At 52.5% G+C, this 17,441-nt stretch overlaps 1 protein-coding gene across 1 annotated transcript in view; it reads right to left on the bottom strand.

The window, feature by feature from the left end:
- Positions 1 to 11,223: 11,223 nt before the first annotated feature.
- Positions 11,224 to 17,441, bottom strand: part of ENTHD1 (ENTH domain containing 1) — a 66,250-nt gene continuing 60,032 nt past the window's right edge. The window contains exon 6 of the mRNA XM_004676439.1: positions 11,224 to 11,834. Within this exon, the coding sequence (XP_004676496.1) occupies positions 11,224 to 11,834 (611 nt within the window). The remainder of the gene's footprint in view (positions 11,835 to 17,441) is intronic.

Below are 17,441 nucleotides of genomic sequence, written 5' to 3'. Positions count from 1 at the left end.
CCTCCCAGGCGTAAATGGCAAATTAAACGCAAACCACACGCGCGGCCGCCCTCCCCCGTCTGGCCCAGGTCGCTGGGCTGTGGAGCCGGGGTCCCCGAGGGAGGCCTGCCGGGGTCCCCGAGGGAGGCCTGCCGGGGTCCCCGAGGGAGGCCTGCTCTCCTCGCGGGCCAAGGCTTTTGTAGCGCCGGCCGGCCAGGCGCGCTGGGCCGGCATCCTGTGCGCCGTCCCTGGACGTTTCTGTCTCCCTCTGCTGAAATCTCTGTCATTATCCCAAAGCCACCGCAGCATCAGAATTTTAATAGACTCGGGCCGGAGCCCCAGCGGCACACTGACGCGCAGCTGAGGGGGCTTGCGCCTGCCACGTTGTGACAAGAATGCGCCCCTCGCCGGGACTGCAGGGGGCCGGGCATTTCTGGGGGGCCTCGGGCGGGGAGCGTTTGTGGGTTCTGTCGTCTTGGCCCTGTGCTGTCCCAAAGCTCTGCCCTAGACTGAGCATCGGGGCTCAAACTATAGCTCACCCAGAGAGACTTTGCCGACCTCCGGGCCTGCCTGAGGTTTGTGCCCCCGGCTTGGGGCGTTTCCCAGCCGCCCCAGCTTTGTCACTGCTGCCTCCTGGGGCCCCACCTGCACAGAAGGGCTTGGTTCCCGCACGTGTGGACACACTCAGACACGCTCACACGCACGCACTCACGCGCACTCACACACACTCACAGATGCTCAGACTTACACTGCCAGTCACATGCAAACTCACACACTCACACTCACACAAATACACACATTCACACTCACACACACACTCAGACACACACACACCCTCACATTCAGTCACATAAGCACTCAAACTCACACACACACACTCAAACTCACACACACTCTCACACTCACACAAACTCACACTCACACTCACGCTCACACACGCTCACACTCAGATGCACATACACCCTCACACTCACATAAGCACTCACACAAACTCACGCTCACACTCACACACTCACAGACGCACACTCACACAAACACTCACATTCACACATACTCACACGCGCACACACACGACACCTTTGACCCCAGGCTGACCAGCAGTCAGCTCCAGGCCTCACACCCTGGGCGTGATTCTCTCGCCACAGCAGGGAGGGCAGCACCTACCTTTCAGAACCTGCTGAGCGACCGCATTGCGCCCCTCCTTCTCCCCCACCCCAGCGTGTCCCGTCCCCACCGCTCACTACCGTGGGGTCCTGGCTCCGGCCCCCACTAGGAGGGTCTCACTCTTGCCCGCTGCCCCAGAGGGAGGAGTGAGCAGCGGCTCCCCACGTCCCCTCGTGCAGGGTGCTCGGGCACACCTGGGCTCTTCTCCGGGCCGGCTCAGGAGTGCCCTGTGGACGTCCTGACCGGCCTTCTGCCCGGGCTCTCCCGCCTGCTGCCCGGCCCTGGTGGGACTCACGTCTGTCCCCGGAGTCCCCACGGCAGACGCTCCCTGCAGAACCGCGGACGGCGGGCTGAGGGCCACCAGTACTGCCCAGCCCGAGTCACAGCCGAGGCCCGAGCCCCCGGCCCAGCCCAGGGGTGGCCAGGCCCAGTACAGGACCTGTCTCCCCCGGCGCCCTGGCTTAGGGTGTGTTTGAACTGTGGTGAGTCCAAAGAGTGCAATCGCCCGGGTGCTCCCCACCTGCTGCCGCCACCGGCCAGCCGTGGGGACCGACTCCCTGTTCAGCGGGCCGCCTGGCCCAGAGCCCTCCACGCTGGCCATCTCTGCCAGAACTCCTGGAGCTTTAAATACTGGGACCTCGGGACCAGGCGGACAGGGGCTCGGCCCTGGCGCGGAGGGGCGGCTGCCTCGCCTGCACGCATTCTGAGGCCTGAGTGGGTGGGGTACTGCATTAGCCTCTCCCCGCTTCTGCAAGCAGGCGTGGCGGTGGCTGTGCCTGAAACGCCACTGTAGATGGGGAGAGCGGCCCGCAGGGTGAAGGTCACCCTGACTCAGGCCAAGGTCAGCGGCAGAGCCGCTGCCGTCTGACAATGGATGGGCCCGGCTCAGGCACGCCCACGCCGTGGCTGGGGGAGAGCTTATTTATAAGGACGAAGTCCATCCCTAGGCTGTCGGAAGCAGCCACTGTGAAATGCAATATACAATCAGCTGTAATTTTAGAAATTGTAACGTGTCATGGGGTGCTGCTGCCCTGAGAGAAGTTTCTAGAGGCCAACGAGGAATCAAGGAGAACGGAAGACCAGGCAGCGCTCCTGCTGCCGCCTCCGGGGCCGGGGAGCTCTGGGGCTGGCGTTGCTTTCTCGGGCTGATGTTTCCCAGCCCTGCCCAGGCACCGTGTCAGGTTCGGACGACCCCAACAGCAAGAAACTGGAAAAGGGGTGCGGTCCTGCTTCTCCAGCGGCCCGAGTGTGGACGCACCCTGGGCTCACGACTCCAGCCCGGCGGGCGTTCTGCTCCTGCTGCTGTCGGCTCACCCCTGCCCCAGGCCCTTTCGAGTGCCCTCCCTCTGCCAGGGCGCCGGTTCTTCCTGCCTTCTGTGCCTGGCGCCTTCCCATCACACAGATGTCAGTGCAGAGCGGCCTCTTCGTGGGAGTCTCACCCGCTCTGTATCCTAGCTTTACTCTGCTTTACTTTCTGTCGTGATGACACTGCAGTGCTTATGTAGTTGCTTATTACCTGCGTCTCACCGCCTGAATATCAGGTCCATGCAGACAGTGATCCTGCTCTTTCCTAAACACGACCCCAAGATGGTGTTTGGCGCACAACAGGCGCTCAGTAAATCTAGGACTAAAATCCCTCCGACATCTGCTGAGTATCTACTGTACGCCGGCACTGCTGGGCACCATCAAACTGGAAGCAAACCACGATTCCCCACGCTGCTGCGTGCACTGGGCGTCATCTAGTCTTTATCTGGGCCCCGGGAAGGGGGAGCTGCTTTGTTTCCGTACTGTGAGCTAGAAAGGGGGTGCCATTAACGTAGGTAACCTGTTGGAGTCGGAGAGGTGTTACAGCAGCGGTTGGCTGCTGGCTCGGAAGAACCCCTGGTGACAGCAGGGCCTGGGGACGCTGAGGCAGGCAACCTTTTGCAGTCACCGGCCTTTCCACTGCCGCCTTTGCCCCTCGCCAGGAGAGCACGTCCTTGAGGTGCTGCCCTCGAGCCCGACCCCAGAGGAAGACAACGTGAGGCTGAGGCTGGGTCAAGCTGCTGTTTAACCTGAGAACTCAGTGATCGCTCTGTCAGCCCCTGAGAAGCGGGGCTGCTTGTTACCACAGCATCCCCTCGTGAGCGCTGACCGATGCAAAGGCTGTAGCCTTTGAGAGGCGCTTCCTGGGGGAGCCCACCCCTTAGCTGGAGCGACCCTGCAGAGGAGACAGGAAGATGCCGGGCACCGGCGCTTACTCCCGTCTCGCGAGCGTTCTGGCCACCCACCAGCCCGCTGCTGAGTTTCCCAGTGAAATGTGGCTAAATGGTTAAACTGCTCTCAGGCACTAGGACACAAAAGGAAAAAACATCTCGCTCTTTGAGGTTGGTAGTCAACAGATGCCGTTTATCTGCCTCGGGTCTGGGAGAGCACAAGCCCCTGACCTTGAGCTGAGCTCCACGGGCAGCTACAGGGGCAGCTGCAGCCGGGAGACTGCGGAGGCAGAGGAGGGGGCTACCCAGAGGTGGAGGGCCCGGCAGCAACCCCAAACTCCAGTTAGTGGGGGAAACAAGCCCCTTCATACTTCTTCACGAAGGCCCTGCCCTGTAATTAATGACCTGCCCCAGTGAACTTCAACTCAGTCCGCACTTCTTTACCCTTAACCTGTGTTCGGCCAATACAGTGTGACCCCTCTGTTTCAACCTTGCACCCCCCAAATCAACGTAAGCCCCTTCCCTCTCCCGGGTGGAGAGGCAGGTTTGAGTTTCCCGCCTGCGTCCATGCCGACTGCTTTGCAATAAAGCCTTCTTTCCTCTGCTCTTGGGAGCAAGCCCCCTGCTTGGCATCAACCCTCAAAAGGCTGGCGTAGTTTCCCTGAAAGGACACCTCAGGGGGTACAGCCAGGCCCTGCCCTATCTCCCTGGCTTTTCCCACAGATGCCTGGGGACATGGTTCCTCTTTTCCAAACCTGTTTCCCGTCGCAGTCTATAGAGGTGGCTAATGAGTGCGCAGGTGACAAGCTAAATGAGTGCCCCGCCCTCCAAGGAGGTGTGCTGAGGGAGTGAGTATGCAAATAGACAAACAAGCACTTGAAAGCCAGGTGCCAAGGAATGACCTGGCCAATGGCTCGCTCTTCGTTTCGGTTCTAATCGTCTCCTTGGGCTTCAGAACCTCTGGCCAAGCTGACACAAGAAGGGCTGCCGAACCTACACGACCGGACCGGGGAGGGGATCTCGCCTCGGGCTGCGTCCCAGCCCAGCCTCGGCAGGCAGTGCTGCTCAGGGACGCCTCTCAGGGCCTCTCCTCAACGCTGCCCTGCGGCGGAGCAGACAGAGCCCCGCGGGGTGACCAGGAGCGCCAGCCAGCGCAGGGGTGTGGGGCCTGCGTCCTTTTCGAAGAAGGCCCAGCCAGCGGCTTGGTGGCCTGGTGGGTTCTGAGAGCCGGGCTCCGAGCAGTGCTGCCCCTTGTCAGGGGGTTGAGCCCCGACTCCGGCCCACGAGCACCTCTGTTGCAGAATGGCCCATATCATGTCAGATCAACGGGGAAACCCTGGGCCCGGGGAGCAGAGAGGAGCCCCCTACCCCCGCCCCGTGTTCATCTCACATCTCCCCAAACAGGGATCTTGTGCCACACAGCGACCGGGCAGAGTGGGGCTGGGGACGACACCGCTGAGGGCGGAGGCTTGCAAAGACTGGGCAGGGCCGGCCTCAGATGGGCCTCGCTGCACAGGCTCTGGGGGGTTAAAGGGCAGTTGGGGGAGTGGCCCTGGGTGCGCTGCCTTCTCCTGGGGTCAGGGCTGAGCCTGGCTGGGTGGGGATGCCTGGGAAAGGACCTGCTTGTATTGAAACGTTTGTTCACCATTGAGTGGAGAAATAGGGCACCGTTAAGGAATTGTGTCCCCTAAAAAAGTATACGCTGGCATTGCCCCTGCCTGGTGGCCCACCCATACCCCAGAAGGGGACCTTGCTGGAAAGGGGATCTTTACAGAGGTTGCTGAGTTAGAATGAGGGCAGCAGGCAGGGTGGGCTCTAACCTGCTGAGATGGGCACCCTTAAAACAATGGGAGCCGGACACGGACACCCACAGGGGGACGACGGACAACCCACGGGGAGGGCGGGAGGGAGGTGTGTGCCAGCCGGGGGGTGGGGGTGGAGTGGGGATTCCGCCGCGGGAAGACGGCAGAAGGGCCTCTGGGCAGGTGTTCCTGCCCACGCCCTGCGGACACCCGGAACAGCGAGACGGTAAATGCCTGTTGTTTCGGGTCACCCAGCTCACGGTGCCTTGTCGGGCCATGCTGCTGGCTCCAGCGTCCTCTCCGGTGGGCACTCAGCTCTGGGCCCGAGAGGCCACAGGCCATTGACTCAGCACACCGAGGAGACGCTGCTGGCACCACCGGCCTCTGCCGGAGGGCTCTGGCCAGGGCTGGATGACGCCGTGACCCTGGACCTCGTCGGGAGAGATGTGGGTCTCAGCTCACACTCGGGGCCACCCGTGGGCACAGGGCCCGGGCTCACTCCCATGCCCCACCCCCCAGCACTATTTTAAAAGCCCTTAAGGTTTGGGGGTTTCTGATTAATCCCTCACTTGGTACCACGCAGGCTGCTCTGTGGGCTTGACCTTCTTCGCATGTGCTTACAGCGAGGTGCAGACTCAGACGGGGTGGGGGTCTCAGCCCCAGCCTCAGCGGATCAGTCATCGCTGTACCCGTTAACGGCTGTCATTCAGGTGTCTAGACAGAGTGAGACGCGCCCCCCACCCAGCCCCCCGGGGCTCAGCTCGGGAACATGGGTGCTCTGGTCTTTGTACAATACCGTTTCCAATAACTTTGGCATTTTAGGGGGAGAAGCAGAAGGTAATGAGCCACATGCAAACTCTCATTTCCATATATTAGCGATGATGAAATATGTTAATGGCTCAAACAAAGCTAATCTAGACGATGAAGACTATGACGCCAACACGAAGGGCAGTGGCGCCACACTGCGCTTGACAGCTGGCTAGGGTCCCCGCGCCCCCCTCAGCGCAAGGGGCAGCCACCTACTTCAGATGGGGGGCTTTGGGGGACTCTGCAAACCGTGCTCAGAACTGAGCGGCCCTGGGCCAGGCACACAGCCTCTCTGAGGTCCGACCCCACCCACCTAAGTCCAGGGAGCCCCCAGCTGACAGAGACGTCCTGTGTTTGCCAGCTGCCATGTGCCCCCCAGCCCCAGGACACACAGCCTCGGGAGGGCATGGAACAGGTGAGCCAGGAAGCCCCGGGGTGAGAGCAGGAAGCATGGCCACCGGCCCCCAGCCGGCTCTGGGCGGAGGGGCTCAGGGGCCTCTGCCCCTCCCTGCAGGTGCAGCGCCACCGTTGGCCCTGGGGGCTGCCCGGGAGTGAGCAGGTGCTGTCTGACCTCGGGCAGGGCTTCCTGTCGTGGCCGTTCCTCCTGCCCCCCTTCCCCAGGAATGGAGCATAAAGGCCCTCTCCGGTCTGTCCTCTCTGGCCCGTTATCCCCAGGGCCCCGGGGCCTCCAGAGGGGCAGCGTGGTTTGGATGGGCAGGTGGGAGGCGCCAGGCCTGCCTCTCTGTGAGGCCGCAGCCTCAGGGATACAGATGCTGACCTCCTGTCTCCTGACAGCCCTGGAGTCACCTCCTTCCAGCACGCCAGACGGGGAAGCTATCTGCTGGTGTCTGCCGCCCGCCCAGCCCTGTCTGCTCCACCCCCAGTGAAGAGGCCAAGTGGCCACAAGTGCCTGCTCTGTGTGGAGACTGGTTGGGGTTGGCTTTGACCCTGACCCCCATCTGTGTGGCCCTGGCCAAGGTCCTGGCTTTTCTAAGCCGGTTTCCTCATTCGCAACGTGACACGCTAAGACCACCCTGGCAGGGGTTCTTGATGGAACGCGAGTTTAGGACTTTACGAGAACCCAGATAAATGTCAGCCATCGATATTAACAACTGAGACCTACCATTCTTGAGCTCACCTTCCTGCCTCCTGCCCAGTCCCCGGGATTAGTGGGTCACTCAGAACCTGCACTCTGCTGTTACGACGAGGAGGACGTGGTGCTCACTCTCGGGGAAGCTGTCCCGGTTCAGCACAACTGAGCTACAGATTGTGATATTTTATCATGGAGTTTTACTGTTTGAGTAGCTACGGATGCCTGAAGCCATCATTCTGCAATAATTACCATATCTTCGAGAAGTTTCTCACCATCAGTGGGAAACAGAATTCAAAATTACTGAACAAAATCATCTGAGAACCTAGTTTCTCTGAGCCAACTGCTTCTTCCCAGAGCCGGGCTGCTGGCAGAAGCCGGCACGTGTATCCTGGCTTGACAATAACGTGCCTGCCCCCCGCCCCCCACCCCCATCACTCGGTGTTCTGCAAGGAGTAAAAGCCTCTCCGTTCCCCCGAGCTAAACCTTTTTGTCACATCTCAGACTCCGCTCTATTAAAAATAAAGTGAAGCGTGGACAGGCAGGCGCGTGCTAGGCACTGTCGCCGCCGGCCCCGCAGCCCCTTTCCCAGACGACGCCCACCCAGGAGACAGCCACTGTCGCCATGAGCTCGTGGGAGGGCGGTGAGTCACCACGGTCTCCCCAGCCCCTTCTAAAGCCTATTTATATCCGTCCAGGCATGGATTTTGGAAATCCTTTCGCCCCCACCTTTCGATGACACTTTCTTTTCAACAGGCCATTCCACTCGTCATTCAGTCTTTCCTGTCACGCAGTCTGCAGACACCTCTCGCCGCCGCAGGCTGTGTCTCTGCAGAAAGTGCTCACGTTCCTGACCCGCCGGCTTGTCCATCCTGTCGCAAACTCACCCCGCTTCTCTCCTACATGCTGTTCTCTGTCTCGAACCTTCCCTTGCTGACTCGCTCTCTCTGCTCCGCCCCCTGCTGCCTGCTGGACCGGATGCCCTGAGGAAGCAATCCCGCAGCCCGTCCCGGCACTGGCTCGCTCCTTGCCAGTCCCTCCGCAGCCACGCTGCTTCCCACGTCCCAGGGCTCTCCGTTACCCTCTTTCGATCTGCATCGCCACGAACTGGAAGCACATCTCCCTGTCTACCACCCTGTGCCCAGGTCTGACCGGGCACCCGCTCCTAGTGGAGCTCAATTAATATTTAAAGAATGAACGCGAGTGGTTTGACAGTAAGTAAATGGTAACATATTTTTATAATAGCCTTATAATAGGATCTCCCAGTTCCAAATAAAATACTTAAGAGAATAACATCTAATGAAGTATTTTTAATCTGAGATAATTACAAAGTCAATCAGAATATACCCACTCTTAACTTAAGCCAAGTTTGTTCTATTCATTTAATGGAGTTGGCTAAATAGAAACTCAACTGAGTGCTTGCTAATTATACTAATTAACAAATGGTTGAATTAAAATATATGAGCTATGTAAAACCTAGTTAAAATCTGAAGTTACTACGTGCTCCGAAGGTAAGTTTCTCAAGAGGTAGACTTTGTTGCTTCAGTCATTTGTGGGGCTCTCAGAGTCGATGCAGGACACCTGAGGCAGCACTTTTGAGGACAGGGATGGAGAGGGCACAGTGCTGCCTCTCCAGAGTTTTCTAGCTCAACTCAGCAATGTGCAATGAAGATGTATTTAGCCACCATTGGTGGCTCCCAAGTAAAGGCTGACGGCCAACTGAAGAGAAGTTAACATTTCACCCACATTTCATGTTCTATTTCATTTCATAAAGAAGGCTACTTTGCCCAACATGTCATTAAGTGACATTTATTTCAATCATCCAGGCACTCCTATTTCAGCTCAAAAGTTAGTTCCCTAATTAGATAAAATTTCCCTGACTCCAGTCAATTCTATGGTTCTTTCCCAGAACCATTAGGCTTTTACATTTGTAACAACTTGATTAACCTATCAAATTTCTCCAGAATTCTAGAGTTCAAGCTCTGGTAGGTTGCGAACTAGATATGCTTTTAATCACCACTACTTCCCCCAGGTCTGGCCCCGAGTCTTGTGAGGAACAGGTACTCAAAAAAGATGGAGACATGATACGTAAATAAGCACATAAACCACCTTACTCAAAGGACATTTGCTGATTTAAAAAGATGCCATCTTTCACTGTGATGGTCTTGGAAGGTGGTAGGAACAGAAGCCCCTCGCAGGTGGGGAGTCTAACAAGAGACGCGGCTACGCCAAGGTGGACCCAAAACCGTGCAGTGACAGTGGCTGGAATGCGCCTTCCCTTAAGAGGAGCTTAAATTCAGGATTAATCTGAACTGTCTTGAAAACACCAAGCTGTGCCTTGGTCCCCCTAGCCTAGCCCCAGCACGAGGCACTTGCAGAAGGAAACTATAAATTCTTGCATTACTCGTGCAAATAAATCTTCAAGTGTCATAGGAGCACTTTCAGTCAAGTACACAAGCCACAACATCATGAGCACAGGCTGCAATGAAAAGCAAACACAGACTTGGAAAAATGTTAGACGCTGGAATTACCAGAACACGAGTGTAATGTATATGGAAGGGTGGGCTGACTTTTGTCATGATGGGACTGACAACCTGGCTGGGGCCCACACACAGTGACAATAGTACACAGCAAAATGGGTGGTAGAATAGTGCCACCACTTCAGAAAAGTTTCGTGATTCCTCCAAAAGTGAAGCGTCCCCATATGCTCCAAGGTGTATACCTAAGGTAAATGGAAAACATATGCTCACACCAACCTTCACAGCAACGTAGTCACAAAATGAAATGAAAATGGCCCAAATGTCCAGCAACTGATGACTGGATAAGCAGAAAGTGGTATGGCCATCAATGCAGCATTATAGAGCACGGATGTGCTCCAACACGCATGAGCCTCGGAAACATACTAAGTGAGAGAAGCTACACACGAGAGTCACGTGTTGCACGGTCTCAGTGACATGAAATATACAGAACAGGCCAAGTTGAGGAGAAAGGAAGTAGGGAGGGGTCGCTGGGGCTTGGAGGAAAGGCGGGTGGGTGACTGCTCACTTGTCTGGAGTGTCTTTTTGTGATGGTGAAAATGTTCTGTAATTCGGTAGTTGCAATTACTGTACAACCTTATGAATACAGCAAAACCACTGAACTGTATACTTTATAGGGATAAATTTATTGTAGGCGAACGATACCTCAGTTTTTAAAAATTTGGGTTGCAGCTATATAAAAGAAAATTTACAAACATAAATACATATATTAAACCGCTCTTAATAGCTAGCTAGGAAGAATATGCTCTGGTTTACTTATTGTTCTTAGTAGTGGCAAGTTTATTCTAGTTTGCTTATTATTATTTCTTGAAAAGATATGCTGGAAAAGATTTGCAAGAAATACTAATCAATGAAACTATTGAAGATTTTTAAAGAACCAAGTGTAATTACAGAAATACAAAATATAATAACTATCTTTAAACACAGAGAATTAAAAACCCAACGGAGATTTAACAACAGATGAGACACAGGTGGAGCCTGTCTTAATGAATTAAAAAGACACACATGTGATGAACAGTACACCAAGTTTGTTTTCTAAAACAAGAAAAAATATGCAATCTTGTGCATTTGGCGATATATGCTAACAATGAAAATGACAGTGACAGTGGCTGGAATGCCTGTCCCGTGTCATGCCCCCACCCCACGGCCCCTCTCAACCCCCAGCCAGCTGTGGCGCCCACAAGATTTCTGGCCTTGACTTACAGAACCTGAAACTTGGCCCTGAAACACGTGAAACCGTTACCTCAACCTTCCTAAGCCAGACAAAGGCTCTAACAAGGGAGCATCAGATGGCTGAGGACACATGACGTCTCACTGCCATATACTTAGCTGAAAGTTCTCGAAGAATCAGTTGCTGTTTGAGGCCTTAGCACAACATTCACTATTGTTTAGTATGTTTTGAGGTAAAATACTGATCACGGAAGAAGGAAATTCTCTTCAGTTTCTAATGAGCTATATCTAATATTGTCAAAAATGGTATCTTTCCTCATGAAAAGGAAACAAGCCACCCAAATGAACGTACTGGTTTGAAAGACAGTGCAAACCCTGGCACGGAAAAGATGAAACCATCACCCTACTTGTGCCACAGTACGGGAAACCGGGAAGGACGAGCGGCCTTGTCTTTGGGACGTGGCGTCACATGAGTCTGGTCAGAAATGGCTGTGGAGACGGTTACATTCCACCTGAGTCCCCTCAGCAGGCAGGGGAGACTGCAGCGCTCGGCCTGTCTGGGGGTTGTTCCCGCTCATGCTTACCAGGTGGCTATTGATGACATTAAGTTCTCTTATCACCATGCTCAGATCTTCGTGTAACTTGACTATGGCGTTTTTTACCTCCCCAAGAAGAACATTCGTGGAGTAGTTTGCTTCAGGCACCTGGGGCAGGCCTCGGGTTCCCTGAACACTAGAACAGGACATGGAAGTAAAGTGATCTACATTTTCGGTGGGAAACTCTACCCAACTGCTGCCAGACACCTGCCTGGCCTTTGTAGCAGAATCAGAGTTATCTGGAAGAATGTCCAGGAGGCTGAGGTCCTCCTCTTCATCAGACAACGCGGGAGCCTCAGGAGCACAGGACCTGTGCCCCCCGGCTGTCTTATCTCTACCTTTAAAGGAGGCACTAGAAGACTTGGGCAGCGTCCAGAAGGAAGGTCTGGCCAAAATGGGCGGCAAGAGGTGACCAGACTTCTCCGGAGAGGTGGAGTCGGGAGATGACACAGATAAGGTAGAAAAGGAGGCTGTCCCCTCAGAGGCAGCTGAAACTAAAAGGCATAAGGGAGAGATTAGGCAACATGCAAATGCGAGCAACAGCTAAAAAATACCTCACAATGGAAAGTCCTCACAGCATAAATCATTGGAACTTTGTACGTTAAATTTTCACCGGGAGCCTCAGGAAACCCCAGGTAGGCAACCGAGAAGCGCAAAGGTGGATACTGCTTATGCAGCACGACAGCAACAATACTCTGGAAATCAAACTAAAATAGAATGATCAATATTCATCGGCACTCTCCAAGCTCGCCGGCATATTTTTACTCTGTGAGAGCAGGAGCGAGGCAGCACTCCCTGCTCCGCCGACTGCCAGCACTTTAACTTGACATTTAAAGAAGAGGAGTCGCAGGAACCTGTAACTTGGATTCTTTCTATTTTATTTTCCTACAGAGACTGTTATGGCAAAACGAAGAACTAAGGATCCCGCAGAGTTGTGAGACTAAGTTTGCTCCCTCCCTCAACGGTCAAATAGAGTCAAGACTGAAATCCAACCCATCCTCGATCCAGCAGTTTTCACCAAAACCTTTATTTTTTCCTAAAATTAATTACTCGATACCATTTGGCTGCCTTTTGGGCAAAATCATGCTCAACCTCTTCTTTCATGCTTTGTTTTAAATCATTATTTCCCAAGCCATGTTCTGGGGAGCACTGGCGTCTTCTTAAGATGTGAAGAGTGTTGTTCTGTGACCACAGGGCTGGAGAGTCAAATCAGGCCAGGCAGGTGCGCCTGTGCCTGAAGAGAGAACGACACCGGCACGTGACAACTCACGGCAAGTTATTCACGTTTCCCCCACACTTCCTTGCACGCAGAACCTTTTCTTCTCTCCTTGAACATTTATTTCTATTCATTTATGGATCAGGTGGTACCAACTGGTGAAATCCAGTTCTAAAGTCTCTGCAACTATTCTGGACTGCTACTCAGAATAAAAACATCAACTGGAACACAATCTCTATAAATCACAGGCGGGGAGACTAATGCTTTCCACGTTCGTGCCCATGACTTGGTTTCCTTCCCATTCTGTTTTGTTCTACACATTCCTTCCACACTAACTTGGACTTCCTGTCCAAGTACAGAGCCGGCAGGCGGCTTCTATTTTCTGCTTCAAAATGCTGAAGGTCTGCGTCCAGTCCTCAGGAAAAATTCCAATCACAGAACTTTTGGGGGCTGACATGAGTGTTCTCAGCTCGTGCAGCAGCAGGGCATGAAAAGGACAACGGGAAACCCAGCAGCATGTGTCCAGGACAAGACAAGGCACACCAAGGTCCGGCCTAGCTGACCCAGACCTGGGCCGAGGTGGCAGTGCAGGCTGCTGGCCAGAGCCGGGCTGGGCTTGTGCCAGGCACCTGCTGCGCGTTGAGATGGCTGTCCCTGCACTGCCACTTGAGTGGGTGGCGCTCCTGCTTCCTGTCTCCCCCGTCTTGTTCTTTCTTGGCTTTCCCCCCATTTTGGACTAACACAGTATCCAGCAGTTTCTCGAAAAAGGATACATGAAAAGTCAATGTTTGGAGAGCTGGAATGTGGTGTATTCTACTTTTATGTTTAGTGATAGGTTGGTTGGATAAAGAATTCTAGGTTGGAAATCCTTTTCTTCCGTAAGATTGAAGATGAAATTCTCCTTGACTCCAGGATTGCTGCTCAGGAGTGAGAACCATTCTAATTCTTTGTCATTGTACAGAACCTGTCCTATCTTTGAAGTCTTAAAGGATTTCACCGTTGTCCCCAGGTTCTGAGACTTCCTTATTTTTCCACTGAGATCAGCTGAGTTTTAATTAGGCAACTCGTTTTAGAACATCTGCAACGCCAGGAAGTTCACCTGAATGCTTCAGTCAGTCCTGTTCTCCTCTGTGTTTTCTCTCTCGTCTTTCTGGGCACTCTTCTGGACCAGAGCTCTGACTTCCTCTTTCTCTCTCCCACTTCCGCTATCTTTGTGCCCTACCCCTTGGAACTTTTTGTCAACTTTAGCCTCTAGGATTACCGCTGAGTTGTTAACTTTTGCTAGTACGACTTTCATTCTCCAGAGCCATTTTTTGTTCCCAGTATTCTTGTTAATCACCTGTTCTTGTTTCGTGGATACAACATATGATCTTGCATTTCAATGTTCCATGTTACAAGTGTTTCTTCCAGATATTTCGTAGTCCTGCTGTCTGCCTATGACAGTGGTGGGTTTGTCCGCTTTGGGCCTCAGTGCGTCAGTCATTTGTTGGGGAACCACTCGGGTTAATAACTTCAGCTTTTCCCTCTCAGGGGGTTAGAGTCTTGTGAGACTAGTTTCCCTCACTCCTGCCTAGGAGGTAAAGACCAGTCTCCCAGTGTGCGGGAAGTCTGTAGGGAAAGGGGCTGAGGTCCTCGGTCTGAAGCATCTGGCGTTGGTCACTTAGCCTTTAGTGGCCATTGCTGCATCCTGTTCTCCCTAATATCTCCATGTACCGTCTCCAGAAAACAACTCTCCAGCTGTCTGCAGAGGTTGTGAGAGCTGGTGGGAACTCAGGGCACTGTTCGTATGTTTGGCAACAAGGAGAAGTCTAAGGATTTAACTGCTGTTCAAGCAACTACCCCCTTGGTTCTCTTTATTTAGCACCCTCCACCCCAACAGTAACACATGAAATAGGTTTCTAACCTACTTTTGGGAGGCAAGGAATCTCATGGCACCTAAAAACTTTCCCCAACATCTAAAGGCTAAAAAGGGCACAGAAAAGGGCACAAAAATTCAAGATTCTTATGCCAGACATAGACTCTAAACCACTGTTGTGATAAGTCCACACATTCTGCTACATGAAAATTGTTTTCTTTCTCTGAGAGACTGGGTGAGATCCTAGGTGTAGAGTTGAAAAGGCAGGCTCGCAGGATGGTGTGGACATTTGGCATCTTGCCTATAAGGACAGGCTGATGAGTATGCCCGTCTCTACCCAGAGGGCTGGTAGGGAAAAAGGTGAGAGGCCCTTTGTGACAGTGAAGAGAGTTGCAAACAGTGGTCTCCATCTTCCCTTCCTCACAACATGTGTCAGCTAGAAGTGGAGTCAACAGATGAAAATTACAGGCAAAAACGGCATTTAGTGCAATTAAAGAAAGAAAACTTTCTAACAGTCATGCTTCTCCACCCATGAAATGGATTCAGACATTCCAGAAAGCTGCTTTGGGAAGCAGAGAGTTCTGGCAGTTCATGGGGCCCCTTGCACGCCTGTGGGGCCACTCCAGAGCCCTTCAGGCTCTGGGCCTGAAACCCACCTGAGCCCAGAGCACAGGTGACCTGTGTGTCCCTGATGAGATGCAAAGATTCCAGGAGCCAAGACATATTTGTTAGCACAGTAGGAGACTATTCTGGTCAGAAAGAATGGTTAATAAGAAACATGTCAGTCGGCTAGAAGGCAAATACTGTGTGGATCGGCTCTCTGGAGTGCCAGCTTAACGCTTTAAGGACAACACAGGTGGGTCAGCCCCATCTGGAAGGGAGTGTAAACACCTGTGTGGTTCTCCAAGGGTGGCCCCTGCGCCCGCAGCAGCAGCACCACCCGAGAATTTGCTGGAAATCTACTTGTTGGACTCACACCACCCTGCTTGCTCCCTAGGACAAGTGGTTCAGAAACTGGGGGGCTGGACTCAGAAAACTGAGTCTGAACAAAGCGCCAGGTGTTTCTGATGTGTGCTGAAGTTTGAAAACTGCTGTTTATGCCCGTTTATGCCAGCCGTCCTCTGGCTGTGCGGCCCACCACTGACTAACAGTGGTTCACTGTTGACAGTTTGCAGCTTTGGTTCACAGGCAACATGATGCTTTTACTCATAAAAAGCCACTTCATCACTAATTGCTGTGCACCAATTTACTTTTGTTTCCAAACATGCCACAGCTGTACCAGACGCTCGGAGCTGCACTTCAGGGCCACCTCCCGGCCCGTTCGGTCACCCTGGCTCACGACAGAAGTTATTCGGGTATCACATCAACATTCATCCTCTTCGTACAGAGCAGCAACGCAGCCAACGCTGCGAATAAGCTGCAGTGAGTAGCTGTACTTTGACATCTTACGGGGTGATACATGCCTGCCGATTAATGTGGCGACTGCCTGAGGGCTAGCAGAGATAAAATTACTCCAAATGCTGACATGTTATCTTCCGCTTTTTATACGCATGAATAACACTGGACTGCTTAATTATTACATTACCGCTTTAAACTTAGAAAAGAGAGGTCTGTGCTGCAAAAATAAAGTGGCAAATACATTTCTGGAAATACTTTAAATGTCTCCTTAGCTGTAAATGTAAATTTTTCTGTAAAGAGCAGATCCCTGGTCAAGTAAACACTTTAAGCAGGGATTATTATAAAACAGGGATTTGTTTCTCATTCTCCGATTTATCTCTTTCAATCTTCCTGCTGCCTCAAAATGGCTGCTAACTATGCAGGGAATTAAAATATTCTGATTTTGCTTTGCGGTTAAGGAACGTAGTATTTTATAAAAATGTTTACAGCAGAATTAGTCAGTTACTAAAAGCAGAAACAACTCAAATGTCTACCAGTTGATGAATGGATAAATAAATATGTTTATCCAGCCAACGGAAAACTATTCAGCCTCGAAGAGGAGTGAATTACTGACACCTGTTACGGAGGAGTGAATTACTGACACCTGTTACAGAGGAGTGAATTACTGACAGCTGTTACGAGGAGTGAATCACGGACACCTGTTACATGGGAGCACCTCCAAAGCATTTGCTCAGTGGAAGAAGGCAGGCACAATGAGCGCTGTTCGCAGGATTCCGTCATGAGATGTCCAGGACAGGCAGATTCGGAAAGACAGTGGATTAGTGGTTGTCTGGAGCTGAGAGAAATAACTGTGAAAGGGCACAGGACTTTTGGGGGCGATGAAAATGTTCTAGAATCAGTGGTGATGGTTGTAGAGTTCTGAAAATATAGTTTTAAAAAACCCTAAATATTACACTTTTAAATGGAGCATTTTATAGTACGTGAATTAGACCTATTTTTTATGTAACATTTGAAATTTTATTTTTAGTGTCATTATTACAAACATGCTAAATAAAAGAAAAAGACCTAGGGGATAGCAGAGCTAGAGAAAAATGCTAAGTCTGCCTCTAAATTTTACTGGGAAAATTGGGTTATTGAAGGTGAGGTTTTCCTACTTACCTATGAAACACAAATCTGGTTCACTAAATTTAAAAAATCCAATCAGTGTGTGTGTCTGCACAAAAGTAGGCAGAGCCATGGAGCCGGAGGAACTGCTGGGCCAGGTCTGGGGTGCAGATCGTGGCTGCCCTGCTGCCCCCACTGGCGTGATCAGGCTTCTTCAAAGCTGTCTCTGCACCTCACCCCCACCCAGCCCGCTCAGGAACTCAGGGGGAGCAGAGACACTTACAGGATGTTTTCTATCATCTTTCCCATTTCTTCTAGGGAGACTGCTAATTGTTCTGGCTCTAAAGCCTCTTAGAGATTAAAAAGGAAGGGGCAGGTTTAATGAATCGTGTGTGTGTGTGTGTGTGTGTGTGTGTGTGTTTGTGTTTTCTTTCTGAGCCAAGAGCCCCACAGACTAAACACTGTCTGGAACAGCTATCCTGAGGTTCAGAGCAACAAAACAGGACAGAGGCAAGGGAAGACGCCGGA

The sequence above is a fragment of the Condylura cristata genome, unplaced genomic scaffold, assembly GCF_000260355.1.
Source record: "Condylura cristata isolate star-nosed mole 26May11 unplaced genomic scaffold, ConCri1.0 scaffold00004, whole genome shotgun sequence".
NCBI classification, from domain to species: Eukaryota; Metazoa; Chordata; class Mammalia; order Eulipotyphla; family Talpidae; genus Condylura; species Condylura cristata.
Note: the sequence above shows the minus strand (reverse complement) of the source record. Positions and strands in the feature narration are given on the sequence as shown.